General features: G+C 43.5%; 1 protein-coding gene across 9 annotated transcripts in view; it reads right to left on the reverse strand.

Moving 5' to 3' along the window:
• Nucleotides 1-20,492, reverse strand: part of Map4k3 (mitogen-activated protein kinase kinase kinase kinase 3) — a 157,482-nt gene that overhangs the window by 56,267 nt on the left and 80,723 nt on the right. For all 9 annotated transcript variants that reach the window (XM_052746381.1, XM_052746385.1, XM_052746383.1 and 6 more), the window contains 8 exons: nt 16,261-16,316; nt 15,595-15,642; nt 11,776-11,818; nt 9,948-10,020; nt 4,283-4,414; nt 4,090-4,152; nt 3,922-4,003; nt 3,728-3,838 (listed from right to left, as the gene is read on the reverse strand). In XM_052746381.1, the coding sequence (XP_052602341.1) occupies nt 3,728-3,838; nt 3,922-4,003; nt 4,090-4,152; nt 4,283-4,414; nt 9,948-10,020; nt 11,776-11,818; nt 15,595-15,642; nt 16,261-16,316 (608 nt within the window). The remainder of the gene's footprint in view (nt 1-3,727; nt 3,839-3,921; nt 4,004-4,089; nt 4,153-4,282; nt 4,415-9,947; nt 10,021-11,775; nt 11,819-15,594; nt 15,643-16,260; nt 16,317-20,492) is intronic.

A 20,492-nucleotide genomic window follows, 5' to 3' on the forward strand; every position in this document is an offset into this window, starting at 1 on the left:
AAAGCTTTCACTGAAGTGTCACCAAGCCCCTTCCTAGGTTATCCACCTCCACCTCCACTCACTACTGAAGTCTGGAACTGACAGGCCACGGGGCTCAAATTCAAATCCACTTCTGTCTGGAGTTTTAGGGACAATGGATGCCAATCATCTTAGGTCAATGATCTAAGACAGTGAATTCTGATGCTTTGATGTCATTAAGTTCACTTTCAGGTCCCCATCTTTAAAAACATAACCAGGCATATACATCTTACCACAAAAAGAAACTTGTACCCACCCCAACAATAATCTCCCTTAAATTTTCTAAAAACAAGAAAAGTACAATCTTTCTTTAAGAGAGGTTAGTTTTTTGTCAACCTGACACAAGCTGGGGTCGATGCCTCCATTAGACTGGCCAGTAGTCCAGACTATAAATTCATGATTACTATGGGAGGGCCCGCCCACGGTGGGCAGTGCCACCCTTGTGCAGGTGTCCCTGGGTGGTACAAGAAAGCCAGGAAGAACAAGACAGCAAGCGTGTGCCTCCGAGGTGTTGGCTTCGGCTCCTCCTTCAGCTTCTGTCCTGGCTTCTTCAACGATCGACCATGATTGCGACTGTGAGCCAAATAAACCTCCTCCTCTTCCCTCAGTTGGTTTTATCAGTGTTTTATCACAGCACTAGCAGGAGAACTGGGTCACGGCAATGACTTCCTCTCACAGGAAGTGTGTCTGAGTCCTCTCACAGGAAGTGTGTCTGAGTCCTCTCACAGGAAGTGTGTCTGAGTCCTCTCACAGGAAGTGTGTCTGAGTCCTCTCACAGGAAGTGTGTCTGAGTCCTCACAGGAAGTGTGTCTGAGTTCTCTCACAGGAAGTGACTACTCTTTTTTCTTACTTCTGAAGCAGAGCTTTTGAAGATTAGGGGATGTAGTTCATCCACTGTAGCTTCCCAATAGAGTTCACTGGGCCGAATATAAATTAACATTCAAAACTGAATACTTCCATAATCCAATAGCTGTTCAAAGGCTGCAACCAGCTTTTGAAAAGAAACCACAGAGAAATGTGGCAGAGGGAAAATCTGTAATTAAAGAAAATCTGTGCAGCCTTTCCACTAAGTGAACAAGAGAGAAATTCAAGGAGCAATGCCAAAGGCTTTAAAGACTATTTTTCTTCAGCGAACAAATTTTCTTCCTTATGTTCGTTTTCTTGAAGGAGCAGTCAGTCCCCTCTTCTCTTTCCTTTTATTAGAATTATCCTAAGAGACTGCCCCTAAGAAAGGGCAGTGTGGGAATGAGCTCATCTACTTACTGTAAATGCATGGGCTTCTTACAACCTCAGGGCGTCATGAGGCCTGTTTGGAACCCTCAGCGGCTCCTTCCTACACTTGAGGCTGGATGTAGCAGCCATCTCAGGTAATAACGCTGCCTAACAAGTTTCTCCTGTACAAACGGCTCACACCCCCATTGCTGCTGCATGGAGTCTTCAGAAGCCGCCTTCCACACGGTATCTACATTTAATATATTATTTGTCTTCTTTGGACACAGTTCAAAGAGGACATGCCGTATTACAAGTGAGCTGAGTTCAGACAAGAGTACAGCGTTTACTGTCCCGCCGTAAGAAGTGGTCCTTGCCTTGCACTGCTGATCCCAGTCACTACAGTATGCTAGTTGGAACTGCATCAAATACAGACGTCCACCTTAGCTCACCAACTGCTGTGTGAACAGCAGGCTCACATCACAAGTGTGACTAGAAGGAGCATGGTGGAAAGCATCCTTGCTCTGTGTCATGAAGTCGAAGGATAAGGTGTGATGGACTTGGCAGCCACTGGCCAGCCGGCTACAGTGATTTACATTATTTTCCAACATGAAAACGAAATACACATATATTAGCCTTACTTCCTCTTATATGTTAATACTACATAATTTCATCCACTTCTATATATGTAATTGATAAGAATTTTTAATGCTTTGACAAAAAATTAAAATCTCATGAAAAAAATCTAATTATTTCCATTGATTATTAAGACTGCTTTGCAGGGCTTTGCTTACATCGTCTAGGGTCTCATTATACACCCCAGGCAGACCGTGGCTTATAATCTGCCTGCTTCAGCCTCCTGAGTGCTGAGATTACAAGCGTATACCGCCACGGCTGGCCTAGAGGTCACTTTAACAGCCCCTGTACTGTGCAGACACAGGACCTCCTGGTTACTAGTCAAATTCATTAAGCCAAGTTTCCTAAAATGACACAAAAGAGCAAAACAAAGGACCTTCCTAGTACTGGATCAAATATACTTTACACTTCACTTTCCTACTTCCAAACTCCTTTTCAGAACTTATCAAAAAGACAGTCTATTTATCAGGGTATAACTATGGAGAGCAGGAATGATGCTGAATTGACACAGGGTTCTCCCTGAGGACAAGCGGACCACCCACCTGATTTACGGAGAGGATTCTCCTTCCTTCCGAGTCACCTTTGAACTCTGAAGGCAGTAACGGAGCGTGGCTGTGCCTCATATACTCAGTCGACCGCAGGCACATGGCTATTCTTATGCTAGGTATAAGAATATACCTTATATTGCCGAGCCACGTGGCAAGGTATAGATTAATGGAAATGGATTAATTTAAGCTGTAAGAACAATTAGCAAGAAGCCTGCCACAGCCATACAGTTTGTAACCAATATAAGTCTCTGTGTTTACTTGGTCGGGTCTGAGTGTCTGAGGGACTGGCAGGTGATAGAGATTTGTCCTGACTGTGGGCCAGGCGGGAAAACTCTAGCTACACTAGGAGTGGTGAATATACCAACAGAAATGGGGTTCCACCAATACCAACGCTTCCGGCACGTTAGGGCTATTTTATCTCTAGCACACATGGGCTTCTTGTAGAATACTATTTTAAGGCGTGTTACTTTTGTTTATGCTCTGGGACATTTGTTTGATGATGCAAAGATGTGTTTGATTAAATAAAATTCACCTGCGGTCAGGAGGCTGCGTCAGCAGCTAGCTGACAGGAAGTGGAAGGGAGGAGCCAGGTGAGAAAGGGTCTTTAAGGAGGGGCCAGGAGAAGCAGGGGGCTTTTAGGAGGACGCGAGCAGGGAGAGGAGGTGAGCGAGCCACTTGCTATTGAGCCTCTCTGAGGAGCAGAATTCCACCTGAACCTTTGACTCTTGAGTTCTTTAGAGGGACAGGGGTTTAGTTACGGTCCCTTCGTAGCCGGAGCCTGAGGGAACAGAATTCTCTCTGGCTACAGCCCTTGACCTAACTGCTGCTGGGAGCAGAGAAGCTGCAGTTGCTGGTTCGAACAGCCGTGGCTTAAAAGGCAGCAACAATTAAAAAAAAGGACAACACTGGCTTGGTTTTGTTTCCACAGTGGAGAATCACGGTTTTAGTTGTTACCTACCAACTCCCAATATCGTATGAAGCCTGGCATGAGGGTTCTTTCCAGAAGACTGGATTGTTTTAACATCATCTAGGTGCTCTTCACTTGACGACTGAGCAACCTACAGTGACTACTTTGAAGTAACTACAGTAATTTCAACAATTTCAACAACAACAAAATGATTTTGCCATCTTCCACAGCTGTCATGAAACAGCCGGTAAGAAAAACCTAGCAAGTGACGGCTTCCCAGGACAAAGAATTAGTTACCCTCCCCAACCAACAGTTAACTAGATAAAAACGTTCAAACACTGAGTCACACACACACACACACACACACACACACAGAATTGTGTGCACTAGTTAGTGAAAACAATCCTACCTCAGGGTCGTCGTCATCAAAATCGTGGTACGTGGAATGATCTGGATTATTCACTTTATCCAGCAACTCTATTGCCAAAGACCTTGTCAGAGGCTGGGTGACAAAGGGGTGCTATAAAACACACAGAACACTTTAGAAATTTGATGAAACACCTTATCTTATGAATATGAGACTGTTTGGGGGTAAAATAATACCTGTAGTAGCTTTTCTGCATTAGGTCTTTTTTTTGGATTTTTGGTAAGTGCCATCTTCACAAAATGATGAAAACTATTTGACCTGAGAAAGGTTGAAAATTAAGCTTCTGTATTTTAATTCCCTTTTTGCTCATCTTGCTATAAAAGTCAATAAGCAAAGATACTTACCACTTCAACTTATCTTTTAGTTTAGGAGGCTGAAAATTACTCTTTGTCATTAGAAATAATGCCCTGAAAAACAAATAAAACATTGCATATTTCAACATTTCACATTCTAGTAAGAGGAATATCTAGTCCTAACAAGACTAAAGTAAATTCATGGCATGGAAAATAAGCGTCAATCTGCACTGGGCACACTGACCTCATTGGGTGAAGATCAAACATGGGTGGCTGAAGCTCAGCCAGCTCGATGGCAGTGATGCCCACCGCCCAGAGGTCACACAGCTGGTTGTACCCTCCTTTCCTCTCAACAGCTGCCACTTCTGGGGCCATCCTGCAAGGAATATCCAGAAAACAGAAATCTTGTGTTTAGCATGCCCTCTTTACTCTTACAAGAGGCACATGGACTTGTCAATTGCTAAAGTAAGTTCTGGTTAATCCTTGATGTCTGAAAACAGATAGGCCATATTTAAAAGACCCACTTTCCCCGAGTTCCTGATGTCTCATGGGAGGCATCTCAACCTCCCCAGTGTTTCCTTCATCAGTCACCTACACTACAAAGTTGATGAAAATTTACCGGGATGACAGTACCTGCCCCAAATTTGTTCACATCTCGATCTCTGTTCCCCAAAGTTCTATAAAGAAATACCAATTGTTAAGAAAGGGTTGTTTACGTGATACCTGCATCACTAGCCTGCAACGTGGCCATTGCTTTTATTTCACCATTTCTCCGGGCACCGAGATTTCACATTTAGTATTTAATTTGTATTTACTATAAACTTTGGAATGCTCTTAAAAAGTTTTATCGAAATAAAGCCGGGCGGTGGTGGCGCACGCCTTTAATCCCAGCACTCGGGAGGCAGAGCCAGGCGGATCTCTGTGAGTTCGAGGCCAGCCTGGTCTCCAAAGCGAGTTCCAGGAAAGGCGCAAAGCTACACAGAGAAACCCTGTCTCGAAAAACCAAAAAAAAAAAAGTTTTATCGAAATAATAAAAAAGTTATCAAAATGAATGCCTCCTTTTCAAAATGTTTTATTCGGAGGGAAGGTAGTCAAATTTGGTAATTTTTAATTCTTTTTAACTTCGCTACTGTTTTAGTCTAATTATACCTTGATTTGTTTAAATGGTTAATTTTCAAATACACAAGCTTTGAAATCCCAAACCAAAGTTTTAGAAACAACTGAGAAAAACATGCAACTTTTCCAGTTCAAAGGAGCAAGTTGAGTGGGTGCTTTACCAGTGCACATACTGTTTTCCAGTCTGACTGCAGGAGAGCCAGGTCAGTCACAGTCAAACACAAGAACAAAACGAAAGGCAACTTTCAAAGCACTTGGTCTGAAAAATGATTTCATCTTGAAATCTCTCTCATGGAAATTGAAACCGTGATAAGAAAAGTAAATTTTAAAGTGTGCTGGGACTTCGTTACTGGCAGCTAGAGTGCACCTGGAAGGAAGCCCCTGCAGGGGCTGCAAAAGCAGCCTTTGCCCTTTGCGAGCCCAGCACAGCGGAGAGCTTCACAGGACACCCAGATGGTGGTCGATGCCTGCCATCCAGTCATGTGAACCAGTGCTACAGGTGAGCTTGCTGCTACAAATTCACAACGTAAGGAAATATTATGAACATTCTCCCCCCTCGCCCCGCCCCCCGCCCCGAGACAGGGTTTCTGCTGCTACAAATACACAATGTAAGGAAATATTATGAACATTCTTTTTCCCCCCGAGACAGGGTTTCTCTGTACAGTCCTAGCTGTCCTAGAACTCGCTTTGCAGACCTGGCTGGCCTCAAACTCACAGAGATCCACCTGCCTCTGCCTCCTGAATGCTGGGATTAAAGGTGTGCGCCGCCATGCCTGGCTGACCACTCTTACTAGAAAGATAAAAAGACAAACTATGACCAAAATTAAAGTCAATGCTTTAGAAAAACTTGTTAGAGACACAGGTCACAGGGGTCGCCAGAGGTGAGGAGTGGGTACAGGAAATGTGTCTGGATGATGGAAGTCGGCTTTATCTTGATGGTTATCTTCCACCCAGAGCTGCTGAGTGAGTCTGAGCTCAGTCACTACTAATGCCCAGTCTTCCCACTTCAGCAGGCTTTCCTGACTAGTCCCTAGCCTGAGCACTCTGCAGGAGCAATTCTGTATTCTGAGACCCAGGTGGGAAAGGCACGGCACAAGACAGGCAGAGAGCAGGAGTGTTAACCCACCTCACCTAACCCAGCTTCCCATGCTCCCCGGGTTATTTCCACTCTCCAGTGTTTAACTTCTGGAGCTTCAGGTAAAGATCAGTTCCTATCAACAACATTGTACAGAATCAGGTGAGTCAGGAGATGCACGTGTTCCTCCAGATGCTTCAAGACAAACTGGGGAGAGAGGACTTGGGGAGAGCAATGGATTCTGCTCTAATCCTTGCTCCTCTCTGAAAGCAAGCCAGAACCAGGAAGAGCAGAATGAGGAGAAACAAATATACATCTTCTGAAGCCCTAGGAGATACACCTTACCTACAACCACAGAGAGACGAAGAGGGAGTGTGGAATAACGCTCCAAAAAGACAAGGTAAATCAAAGGCACAGAGGAGGAGAAGCATGGCTGATCAGCCTCAAAGACTGCCCCACCTGCTGTGGAGTTACAGGCTAAAAGTCAGGCTGAGGCCTGCTGAGGACAGGAAGAGTGCTTAAACGTCAATAGCTAATTCCCCGATTCCTACTCTCAACCACTGAGCCCAGCAATTACTCCTTCCTCATTCCCACAGGACAAGGACAAGAAGAAACGTGACAGGCTTCACTCAGTGGATCTAGAATACAGAATTCCTCAGTGTCCTCTGCCTGCCCGTGCTGGGAACACTGACCACCAGGCCCATCCCTTACCTCAGTGTCCTCCGCCTGACTGTGCTGGGAACACTGACCATCAGGCCCATCCCTTACCTCAGTGTCCTCCGCCTGCCCGTGCTGGGAACACTGACCACCAGGCCCATCCCTTACCTCAGTGTCCTCCGCCTGACTGTGCTGGGAACACTGACCACCAGGCCCATCCCTTACCTCAGTGTCCTCTGCCTGCCCGTGCTGGGAACACTGACCACCAGGCTCATCCCTTACCTCAGTGTCCTCCGCCTGACTGTGCTGGGAACACTGACCATCAGGCCCATCCCTTACCTCAGTGTCCTCTGCCTGCCCGTGCTGGGAACACTGACCACCAGGCCCATCCCTTACCTCAGTGTCCTCTGCCTGCCCGTGCTGGGAACACTGACCACCAGGCTCATCCCTTACCTCAGTGTCCTCCGCCTGACTGTGCTGGGAACACTGACCATCAGGCCCATCCCTTACCTCAGTGTCCTCTGCCTGCCCGTGCTGGGAACACTGACCACCAGGCCCATCCCTTACCTTTCCTGCTCATTGACAAGTGAGTCAGCTTTGCCTTCGTATTCCGAGCCAGGCTCAATTTGCCCCATGCTGTCCTCAACATCTTGGGGCTCCAGTGAGTATCCCCCCACTCCCCTTTGGCCTCCCCAAAGCTGGGACTACAGGTATATTTACATACTCAGTTCCAGAGCCGGCTGCTACCATCTTGCTCTTTGGTGTGAACTAATATACAATAATTTTTAAACTTTTGAGGGAAGCCTCCTTCATGAAAGTCTAAATGTAAAAAGCTGAGGAATTCTCGCAGAAACCTGAAGATTTTTTGACCCTCTCAACTCTGACCCTGGCAGACCTGCAGTTTGCTATGTAGACAGCCCATCAGCTGGCCCTGAAGTCACAGATTCACCTGGATCTTGAACATAAGATTTTTTTTTAAAGTGGAAGAAATGGGGCGGAGTGGCACATGCCTTTAATCCCAGCACATAGGAAGCAGAGGCAGGCAGATCTTCGTGAGTTTGAGGCCAGCCTGGTCTACAGAGTGAGTTCTAGGACAACCAGATCTAAATAGTGAAACCCTGTCTAGAAAACAAATAAACAAATAAATTGGGAGAAAGTGAGAAAACTAGTAGGTTGATTCAAGTGGCCCAAGGTGTAACTAATGAAACCCAGAGAAGAAATACAGCAGAGAAATGACCAAGTCAACACTGCAGGAGCACTTCCCAGGAGGACCATCTAGAATGTGAAGGACTTTAATCTCGGGTGGAAACCAATGACAAGTGTGAATGAATAAAGGTGAAAACAAGCAAATACTGGATATCAATAGCAGGAATCATCATGGAATATCAAAATAGGAAGCATCACTTTGCGGGGGGGGACAGGTTACAGTCAAAGAGACGCACATCAGGATGGCTTTCCATGGCATCACAGAAAGCCACGTACACAACACCTCAAAAAATCCAACCTAGTGTTCTATACCCAATCAAATGTGAAGAAGCTAGAAATGCAAAGTCTTAAAGCTTTGACATCCATACACCTTTTACCAGAAAGATACTAAAATGTATTTCAAAAATGATAAAAAGAAGAAGACCTAGAAACCAAGAAAGGCACTCCCGGGGCAAAGCTCTATCAAAGGCTACACCTGAGCATACACAGACCAGAGTGGAAAAGACAAAAGACTCCAGAAAGAATTAGTCCAGGAAGAAAAACATGGGGATGTAGCTCAATTGTAGAGTGTCAGTCTAACATGCAGTAAAGTTCCTGTATGTGTGTACACACACACACACACACACACACACACACACACACACACACACACACACACACACACACCTGATAGCTTGACAGGTTTTATGGGTACAGAAAATCATACAGACACATCTTACAGAACTGGGCAATGTGAGGAGGCATGGGATGTCTTATAGGAGATCAAGATCTAAGCAAATTAAAAAGAAACAGTGAAGAGTAGTGGTTCAGCAAGAACACGGTAAGGACAAGACAAATGAAAGATGAATGAGAGGCTGAAATCTTCAACTACTCCAACAAAGTCTACAAATAATGGCTTGTACTAGACACAGCAAAAGACAGGGCTAGTTTTTTGTAAAAGTCATTTTAGCTCTAGTTGACTTTAAAAAATTTGTATTTGATAAAGGGACAAATGAATATAATATAAATATAAGAAATTATATTTATCATGGCCCACTTAAACAAAACAAAAACCCAGTAGCAATTGAGTACTGAGGGTCAGACTAGAGATGTCTGGGGAATTGGAGCATTGATGTTGAAGGCATGGCAAGACTATACAGTGGTAAAAACCAGAGCAGTGCTGTGCCTGCCCACCACTGCTCAGTGCTCAGCTAAGCCACCCAGGCACAGTTTTGTGGCAGAAAGGATGGAGTAATGAATGAAAGGCAGGACGGGTTTCCGACGATAGTAAAGACTCTCCAGAGACAGGTATGGGCAGAAAGGAAGGTCTGTGGATGAGACTGCTAGAAAAAGATTGAAGGATTGAACTGGGGCCTGGCAGGGAAGATTCCAAATGCCAGAAACCTGCCTTTGATCTCAGCCAACCAAGCTGCACAAAGGTTTGGGGAGACAGCTCAGTGGTAGACTGTTTACTTAGCATGTTTGAGGTCCTACGTTCAGTTCCCAGAAACACCAAAACCAGCAAGGTTCTTGAAAACTGTGACTAATATAATCATCAGAACATGTAGGAAGAAAATGATAAATATAAAAACATTAAAATATGTGTTAAGTATCGGGAACCTAACAACTGAATCAAACTTCAAAGACTTCCTTGCCTTATGAAAATCAGTATGTAGTATATTTTTTGGCCAAGTAATCCATCCATAAGAATACATGTTTAAATTACTAAACTCATTGATTACCTTCATGCACTCTGTCTTAGGCCTAGGAATTCTGACCAGTCCTTTTTTTTTTTTTTTTTTTTTTTTTTTTAAAGAAATGCTGTCTCCAATAATGACAGGACAACAAACATTTTTAAGTAAGTTAATAAAATTACCAATATGGGGTACCAATGAAGGACTTCCGTTTGGCAATTGTAGCTGTTATCTGTGCAGAAACTCCAAAATCAGCTATTAAAAAAGAGAGGAGAGAAAATGAAATCATTTAAGGTAATACCAAACTTTCAATAACTACTCTCATCAATTCACAGAAGTGGAACCCCCTCATACATGTTATATTTTTAACTTTGATGGACTATTGAAATATCACACAGCGGTCTGGAGCACAGCCAGATGGATTCCCCTGTAACTTGCATGAATCAAACAACAACAAAGGTTAAGATCAAATCATTTTTATAGGAAAGAACGGGCTTGGGAAAATGGAAACCCACACTTACTGATATAATTTCTAGTTTCTAGGACTATTTCAAGGAGTACTACTAGAAAGGACCTTTAAGTAGCTGTCTATTCTAGTCACTCTCTGCCAGACGCAGAGTGACATCTGCAGACTAAGATGGCCACTGGTAAACCCACCCACCTTGAAAAGACCCCAAGATGACAGTCCCCAAATCCTGACCTCGGCAGCACAATGCAGTCACTAGTGGGGATTTGTCACGACTCCCCAGGCATGCTCAGTTCTAGTATTTTCTAGTGTGTTTGACGATTCTAAATCCATCCTACGAGAAAGTAAGGTATGGAACATCGCCACAGACGGGCTGCTCGTAGAAACTGCTCACTAGGTAAGACACCAAGGGCACAGGACTGAACAGAACAGGACGAATCCTTCCTACTTTTCTCATACTGGCAGGCTGCTTAGGAAAACTATCTTGTATGTTAATTACTAGAGAAATACTGTCAATCTGATTAATCCTACAGTAGGCTGTAGTTCAAGGCAGTTTTATTGGTTTGTTTATGTTGTGGAGCCAGGGACAAACCTAGTGCCTTGTACATTCTGGACAAGGGCTCCTACTAGGCTAACATCCAGAGCCCTATTGACATTTTTATAAAACAAATGTATATTTTGAAATTTAGTTTGTCCTAAATAGTTTCAAAATAATTTTTCCATATTTGTTAAAACATTCTTGTTATCAGTTAATAAAGTTACTATAGTGAACACTTTTCCTGTTTTAAACTCATACAGAGTCATTACTGGTTCTGAACTTTACTGTAATTATACCTTGTAAGTTACTGTTTAAAGTAAAGCAACACTTAGCATCGAAATTATTTTATTTTATTTATTTTTTGGTGTTTCGAGACAGGGTTTCTTTGTGTAGTGTTGTACCTTTCCTGGAACTTGCTTTGTAAGACCAGGCTGGCTTCGAACTCACAGAGATCCGCTTGGCTCTGCCTCCCGAGTGCTGGGATTAAAGGCATGTGCCACCTCCGCCCGGCTTAGCATCAAAATTCTATTCTTATATAAATAATAGTGCGTTTGCTTTTTAAAGTTGGATAAGTGATGTAGGATTTTTGGAGTTACTGGACATTTATTGCTTTATTTTTGTCCTCATTTCTGGTTACAGTTTTATAGAGATTTCCTACTGGAAGCCCAGCCCCTGGGTTTAGAGGTGGAAGAGTCCCAACGCATATGACTTCATGGTGTCTTTGCAACAATCTGTTTCTTGTGAAGGACAAACTGTTTAGGGGGAAGGAAATGAGAGGTGACTGGCCTGCAATGAGAGCTCCACTGAAAAATAAATAAGCTATTCCTAGGGATAACCAAGGACAGATGGAGACTTGCAGTCCTGAAAAAACAAATATGCTATCCCTAGGGGTGATCTAGGACAGAGGACTTGTAGTCCTGAAAAACATGACAAACAACACCCCCAACCAAGCCCAACTACAACTCAGAAAAGATGTGTGCATGCGCTGGAATTCTGATTTACTTACCTAATTTCACATGACCGTTATCCGTTAATAGAATGTTAGCGCCCTTCAAAGGGAGAACATTTTAGTTGAGTGGGAAGCAGACATTTTATTAGGTGAAACATATACTAGGTTAACTATACATATTAAATAACCACAGCCTTAGATCTAGAAATGCTTAAATTTAAAATGTGATCAATTAAAATGTTACATAATTACAGAAAACATTGCTGTCCACTTTTTAGTTAATTTCATGATGTTTACATAATGTGGTCCCCTAAAAAGGGCTCCTTGCTAATAACAAGACATGAATGCTAACACAGAAGTGACACATTTTAATCTAAATGCTACTTCTTGGCTGATCACATACCATTGCCACACTCTATTTTAGCCTCGCATTTCATTGCTCTGATTGTACTTTAAACTTGACTACTGTATTTCCCATCCTTAAAAAGTCCCTCCCCACCCCGGAACTCACCACTGCAGGCACATGACTGTCCTGCTTCTTGGTAGATGAGGCTTTCTATCCTAATGGTTTTCTCAAGAGGTTAGAGTCAGCTGGCACACCCATCACTAGCTGTGGGTCTACAGCTACCCCCATGCAACTTTTAAATGCCAAAGCTCTTTAATCCAACGTGCTGGTATGATTGCAACTCGAGGGAAATGTTCTTAGATCCCCTACTTCTAACTGACAAGAGAAAAAGACACAGCAGAAGAGTAGAAGGGAAAAAAGAGAGAGAGAGGGAGGAAGAGAAAGGAAAGAAGGAAGGAAGGAAGGGAGGGAGGGAGGGAGGGAGGGAGGGAGGGAAAGGGAGAGGGGGAGGGAGAAGGAGGGAGGGAGGGAGGGAGGGAGGGAGGGAGGGAGGGAGGGAGAGAGAGAGAGAGAGAGAGAGAGAGAGAGAGAGAGAGAGAGAGAGTGAGAGAGAGTTTGTTTATAGGAGGTGGTGGCACACACCTTTAATCCCAGCACTCCTGAGGCAGAGGCAGGCGAATCTCTGCCTCAGCCCGATCTACAGAGTGAGTTACAGGACAGCTAAGGCTACACAAAGAAACCCTGTCTCAAAAAAACAAGAAAAAAAAAGAGAGAGAGAATGGAGACTTCTAGACCCTAGACCATGATCCATGAAGTGGAGCTACAGCCCCTCACAACGCCCCTGGTCTCTGGGACAATGTGGAAAGGAAGGCGATGCCAATGGGCCCACATCAGGGCTTCACTCTGCCTCCCTCTGAGCGGTCAGACCTCTATGTTCTCTCCCCACGGTCAGGTTAACGTTCCTAAGTTATAATTTCTGTCATTCCACATACGCATCACAGCTTCTGACCCATCTGTTCGTCCCTCTATCCATCCCCCTGCTTCTCTCTGAGAGACAACTGACTGCCAGCCAGGCACGTAAGTTCTGGTGTCCAGTAATAAACAAGTTCCAGTGTTTGTGTGTGTAGGTGAGAAAGAAGATAAAAAATGATTATTTCTGGCCCAACAGAGGATTCAAAGTCAGGCAGAAACAAACTCTTTGAAAACAAAAAATGGGAAGAAGTCCTCTGAAAGCTGACGGTATTTGAACAGAGGTCTCAATGAAGTAAGTGTAGATGGCCACACCCAAATTTGGGAGAAGAACATTATAGGAAGAAAGGACAGCAAACACAAAGACCTAGAAGCAGAATGAGCTTGAAATATTCCAAGAACTGCAAATTTAGTGTGGCTGTGCTGTGGGACATTTGTCCACTGTGAAGATATATTGCTGTGATTGGTGTAGTAAAACGCTGAACGGTCAATAGCAAGGCAGGAGGTACAGGAGGGACTTCTGGGCAGAGAAAGGAAGCAGGAGGAGTTAACGGAGGTATGAGAGAGATCGTAATGAGCTAGATACACAGAATGGGATAGAGGTAAAAGCCGTGTGGTAGAACATAGATTAATAAAAATACGGGTTAATTTAAGTTATAAGAGCTAGTTAAAAACAAACCTAAGCTAAAGACCAAGCTTTCATAATAAGAAGTCTCCATGTCATTATTTGGGAGCTGGAGGGAAGAGAAAGACTCGTTACATGGCTGAGTCAAAATGAGTAAAAGAGAGGGGCGGAGTGTGAGGCGAGCTCAGAGAAATGCATGCAGGGCCTGGATCACACATAACCTTGCTGGCCACACTCCAAGCGCCTGCATTTCTCAGTGAGTACAATGGGAAGTCAATGGTGCTGGTAAGCAGGGGAGTGACATGACCTGACTTTAAAAGGTCATTCTGTTTGTCAAATACAGTAGTAACTATAGAACCACTCAAGGATGGAAGCATTGAGAGCAGGAAGAAGGCTCCTACAGATACAGGTGAGACAGAATAGGATGGAGGCTTAGACAAGGGCAGAGGCTGTGCCGATGGTCAGAATTTACCCAGACCCCAAGTCTGACATGAGCCCTTGCACAAAGAAACACAAAACTGCCCAGCCAAGCTCATCACCTACAAAACCCACACACTCCCTGCTCAGGAATATAATACAGATATTATAGTCTCCAGAAGGGCCTCCCTCCTACTTCACTTTGTATTTCTGTTCAGATTGTTCTTTCAACTTGGAGAACACGCCAATCTCCACTTCTGACAAAAACCTACCAATCCTCCCCAGTCATCCAATGCTAAGGGCTGGACCCTTCCTTAGCACTCCGACCTCCACAGAAGCTCCTTTACCTTGGAAGCACAAAGCCCCCTGCTCGTGTCTTTTAAGGGCTTCTGGGAAATACCTAAAGCAGGAGTCCACGAGTCCACTTACGTTCCAGGGGAACACTGGACTGTGTGGGCATGTGGGCATTCTCTGAGGACAGAGTCCAAGGCTTTCCTCGGGGACGAGGAAAGCAATAAGAGTCACTTTTCCCTCAAAAGGTCAGAAATTTAAAACTTGAGAAAGTAACAGAGGGAAAGAACGGTATAAGGAAGTAAACGAAGAAGAAGGAAATAAACGGAAGGAAGAACCATTTCCAGTGGGGAGAGTGCAGTAGAAACCCTCTCAGGAGTCCTGTCAGCCTGAGCCAATCCCAGCCTGGCCAGTGCCGCTGTCCTCTGGGAGTGACCAGGGCTTCCTCCACCCACGCAGACACATTACTAATGATATCTTTCACTAATTTAAGAGCGCCAGACTAGTAGATGATACAGTAATCGTGCAATTTACTGTGACTTTATGGAAGCTACGGAGCTAATTTGTACCTTGTAAACAAATAAGTTACAAATGAGATAAAAAGCCAGGCAGTGGTGGCACATGCCTTTAATCCCAGCACTCGGGAGGCAGAGCCAGGCGGATCTCTGTGAGTTCGAGGCCAGCCTGGGCTACAGAGTGAGTTCCAGGAATGGTGCAAAGCTACACAGAGAAACCCTGTCTCAAAAAACAAAAAACAAAAACACACAAAACAAAAAGCAAGCAAACAAAACAACCATAAAAACACTAATCCAGCCAGGTGTGGTGGTGCTTGCCTATGATTCCAGCACTTGGGAGACAGAGTCAAAAGGAACAGGAATTCAAATACATTCTCAACTACATAGTAAGTCTGAGGACAGCCTGATCTACATGGACGATGACTCTAACTACCTCCAAACCAAAACCAACTGAACAAAACTCCAAACTAACCCACTCAACCCTACATTTTAGATGGCAGTCTACGTAGTCCTGCCTCAACAACGCTCCTCTAAGAATGTAATGAGACTCACCACAGATCACTTACGTTTATTATTATAATATATTTCAAGTAGCAAACTTATCAAATAGAATAATCAAAAGAAGTCTGCTCAGTGATTTTTAAAGTGAAAAACAGGTCATTTAAAAGCAAAAAAAAAAAAAAAAAAAAAAAGGCCAAAAATATAATGTATACCTTTATATCTCTGTGCATTTTTCCTTTACTGTGAAGATAATACAATCCCTAGAATTAAAAAAAAATAGAAAAATAAGCAAGATTTATCCTACAGCACAAGTGAGTAGTGGCCACTATTTTATTTACTCTTTATAGAAAACCAAGTATCAACTCATTGTAATGAACTATTATAGAAGACACCAGAGTCCAGACGAGAACGAGAAAGAAAGTGCAGACAGAACCACTAACTCTTCTAAAATAACACTTGGTGAACTGTGCAAACAGTCTGAATTTTTTAAGTATATGTCCCACTAGAATCAGAATACATTTCAATTTCTCTGATATTACTGAATTTTCAAGCCTTTCTTTGTCTTTAAGAGGAATATACAGACCCATAGTTCTTGAAGTCTAGGTTATATTATAGTCTTTAGGCTTTATAGTATTTAATTGTAAATATAGCTTGTATTTCTAACAGTTTATAAATGTATTAAGGGCCAGAGATACAGCTTGGTGGAGAGCACTTGTCTAGCATGTGTGAGGCCCTGGGTTCAACCCCTCACACCACAAAACCAGAACAGTACACGTAAGTAAAATAATACAACTGTATTAACTAGTTGATCTTGTCCCCTAACAGTAATGCACGTACATAAGCATTTAATAAAGAATAGCACTTTAAATATGACTTACCTGTAGTGTTTCTCTGCTAACATATGCAATCTGTAGTTCTGAGAGGGGCCCAGTTACTGTAAGAGAAGAAAATCAGTATCAGCAAGATTAAGCAACACATGCTTTCACTAAGTGACATACAAATCCCATTAAGAACAGACTCAACGTACCTAAGCAATTCTACTAGACCCAATGTCAAAAAGGCAGAGTTTTCACTGTGATTCTTTTTAAGTCTGACACGCTCACTGCTGTATTTCCAGTGTTTGCAACAACGCCTGACACAGAAAAGCCATACTATGTTTATAAACAAATGAATGACTAAAATTGATTTTATTTTATACCTTGCTGATCCAATATTCACACATGTTAAAAGAATGCCCAAGTGGCATAAACTTTCATTAAGGTTTCTTTATTGATGAGTAACATGTATCACAGCTGGCTTTAAATCAATATTTTCCCTAAAAGTATCACCACTGTAGTTATAAAATTAAAGTATATTCTCTATGAAAATTCTAGTCAATACAGAAGTTAAGAAAGCAAAGGTCTCTTCCCTTCCAGAATATTACTCAGTAATATAAAAAGTTCCATCTATAATCTATAAGTTGATTTTATATAGGCATTTTATATAACATGATCTTCAACTTATAATGGATTATGTTCTAGATAAATCCACTTTAAGTTGACAATATTCTAGGTCAAAAATGAATTTCATATACCAACATACACCATCACAGCTAAGCAGTCCTGGACACAAGAAGCATCAGTTGCTATCTCAAGGTCTTGTTGCTCAGTGGGATCTGTGGCTTGTTATCACTGTCTACTAATGAAACCAAGGGCACATGAGCTCTCACCATACATGGTAGAGAACAGTAGCCTGGGCAAAGGCCAAACTCAAAAGCTGGCATATGGTTTGTACTGAATCTATGTGTATGCCTTTCACACCACTGCTAAGTCAGAAGCCTGGGAGCTGAGCCATGGTAGTTTTACACACACCACACATACAAAGGATCACAACCAAACTCAGCACACCCATTTGGAAACCTGCTCTGTCACTAGCGCAGACACTTCTCCACAGCCATGGACTCGCCTTCATTTTATCCTAAGTGCAATGTAAATTACACTGATGGACTGCTACGTGCTTCTTCAAGACTGTGGAAAGAAAAGGAGGCCCTCCCTTGTCTCCTCCAAAGCTCCCGTGCTGGGTCAGGCTGGTGCCACTGTAATGGGGGAGAAAGGCAGCAAGCAGCCAAGGATGTTACAAACACCACATCCCTGAGAAGAGCGAGGGGGTGAAGCATCTCCCACAGAGGCTGCTGCTGTTTATCTCCCACATGTAAAATACCAGGGGAAGCAAAGCTGCAACCCCATCCACGGAGAAAGTTCAACTGGGAATCTCTGCTGGGTGTTTTAAGTCCCCAGGTTGATGGTGTTGCCTTTGTTGGCTGTCATGAAGCTGCCCCAGGCAGGCATTTCTGCTGGATGCTAGAGTCGTGATTTGGTGTGATCTGAAGCTTCTATTTATCTGCCTCTTGCTACCTTCTTTTACTTTTGCGTGCTATATGCTTAGTGACTTCACTCACTGAAAACTGAAAGTATGGTAGTCACAGCTTATCCTCTGGATGTACATACAATTTCCTGGGTGTGCATTTGCTATGGTTGGAGTATATGTTCCTCTAAAATTCATGTGGAATCTTTTTCATGGTGTGTGTGTTCACCTGGGATTGCACACGTGTGTGCAGGCCACAGGATGATGTTGGATATTTTTCCCAATCACTTTCAATCTTATATATTGGGACAGGGTCTCTCTCTTAAATATGGAGTCCACCACCTCAGCTGGTCTAGTTAACCATCTTAAACCCAGAGTCCACCACCTCAGCTGGTCTAGCTAGCCATCTTGCTCTGGGGATTGCCTGTCTCCATCTTCCAAGTGCTGGGATCACCGGTGGAACACACTAGCTTGTCTTTACATGGGTGCCAGGGTTCCAAACTACTGTCTCCACACGTGTATGGTAAACACTTCATCCTCTAGCCTCGCATGTTGAATCTTCAGTGTGATAGTATTAGCAGGTAAGACCTAGGAGATGAGCCCCATGAAGAGGCTACTTTCTTAAGAATGAGATTAGAAGCATTGTGGGAGTCTTCGCTGCCTTTCCTTTCCGTTTACCATGTGACGGCACTAGATGCTATCACCTATCTTCCTGGACACTCAACTTGCTGCTAGCACCTTGATCTTAGACTTCTCAGTCTCCAGGACTATAAGAATAAGTTTCTTCAGCTTATGGATTACCCAGTAACTATGGTATTTAGTAATGTCATGGTTAATCTTCATTGTCAACGGGATTATGTAACAATTGGGAAAATTAGTGAAGCACACCTGAGTGTCTGTGATGGCCTTTGTATAGACAATTGGATCACGAGGGTCCTGACTTGATAAATATATTGCTATTTTGATGGATTTATAATATCATGGGAATATGGAGAGTAGTGAAAAGTAAGAAGCGTTGGGAGGACGGCTGGAAGAAACAGGCCACTGGGGACACGTCCTTGGTGTTGTATCTTGCCCTGGACCTCTCCAGTACTGACTTTTTCTTTGCTTCTTGTCTGTCAAGATGTGAGCAGCCTCTTCCACATGCTCCCACTGCCATGGTGTTCACTCTTTTGGCCATACCAGGTTTCCATGAGGTAATTAGTGTCCTGGCAGTATGTAATACTTTTGACTAGGCTGTAATGCTGTATGCTTGTGTGGACAAGTCAAACATGTTTCCTTTTCTTTTTGCAGATGCCTCCCCACCCCGCCATCCCCCACTCTCCCACCCCCTCACCCCATCTCCATGCTGCCATTATGTAGGGAACAGTATAACATTCTAGGTTTCTTTATCCAACGAAAGAGAAGTTCTTCTCTTCCTAGAATCCTAGAGTTTATGAGGTTTTCATTTGATTTATTTTTAAAAGTTGTAATTTGGCCGGGCGGTGGTGGCGCACGCCTTTAATCCCAGCACTCGGGAGGCAGAGCCAGGCGGATCTCTGTGAGTTCGAGGCCAGCCTGGGCTACCAAGTGAGTCCCAGGAAAGGCGCAAAGCTACACAGAGAAATCCTGTCTCGAAAAACCAAAAAAAAAAAAAAAAAAAAAGTTGTAATTTGGCCAGAGGTGGTGGCACACTCCTTTAATACTAGCACTCCGGGAGGCAGAGGCAGGTAGATCTCTGTGAGTTCAAGGCCAGCCTGGTCTATGGAGCTAGTTCTAGGACAGCCAGGGCTACAGAGAGAAACCCTGTCTCAAAAATAGTTATAATTTGAGTGAAGGATACGGTTTGGTGGTAGAGCCCTGCTTACCATGCACGTGGCCCAGGTTTCAACTTCAAGCATCACACATGCTCTTCCGTCTAGCTTTCAAGGCTCTCACATCTGACTTCGGCCCCCACATGCACCATCCTAGGCTGGCTGGAGTGACCTCCTGAGGGCCACAGTGACACTGCTCCACCACCGACTATTAGAACACACTTCCTCCCATTTCTACCCAAGAGCTGCCTCTCGTCTCAAGATGAACCAGGCCTGCTCTCCCCTCTGAGCTTTGGAAGATGATTTCAGAAAACGTACCCTTCTGAAATCCTCCTCGACCATGGTTCTAGAATACACTAGACCACAAGTATATAAAATAAAAGCACAGCAACAACCGTGCTGTTATATCATTCTTACACGAAACCTGTTTTAGGAAGATAAAGTGATAGGAAAGGAACTCTGAATTATTTAGTAAAATTCCCACCAAAATGGCCTTTCACCGTCTTCTTTGGTACAATCAAACCTGGAATTACTAAAAGGCTCCATACCTGAGAATAGGAACTCAAGAGAAAATGTACAATGTTTTCTCAAAGAAATTGACTGCTTGAGTTACTGAGTTATTGTGTTTTACATTAATCAAAAAATAAACCTGCAGAGAAAGAATAAGCCTACTCTAGTCAGAACCAGGATAGAAATGGTAGACAGAAAAAAAATATCCCATAGAAAACAGCAAACAGAGTTTATCTTATGAGTCTTCTGTATTCTACCACTGCCTTTCAGTTTCTCATTCCCTAGATTTCTGCACTAAGAGAACAGACAGACATTTAGGTGCTGCTCCATGAACGCCTGGGAGCAAAGCCAATGACGTCACCATCACCACCACTCAGGGTCTTAGCTACTGTTCTCTTGCTGACAGAAGACACCATGTAAGAGGCAACTTATGAGAGAAAGTACTTAATCAGGGGCTTGCTTAC

Source organism: Peromyscus californicus, unplaced genomic scaffold (assembly GCF_007827085.1).
Source record: "Peromyscus californicus insignis strain IS unplaced genomic scaffold, ASM782708v3 Scaffold_1__1_contigs__length_55948999, whole genome shotgun sequence".
In the NCBI taxonomy this organism is placed as follows: Eukaryota; Metazoa; Chordata; class Mammalia; order Rodentia; family Cricetidae; genus Peromyscus; species Peromyscus californicus.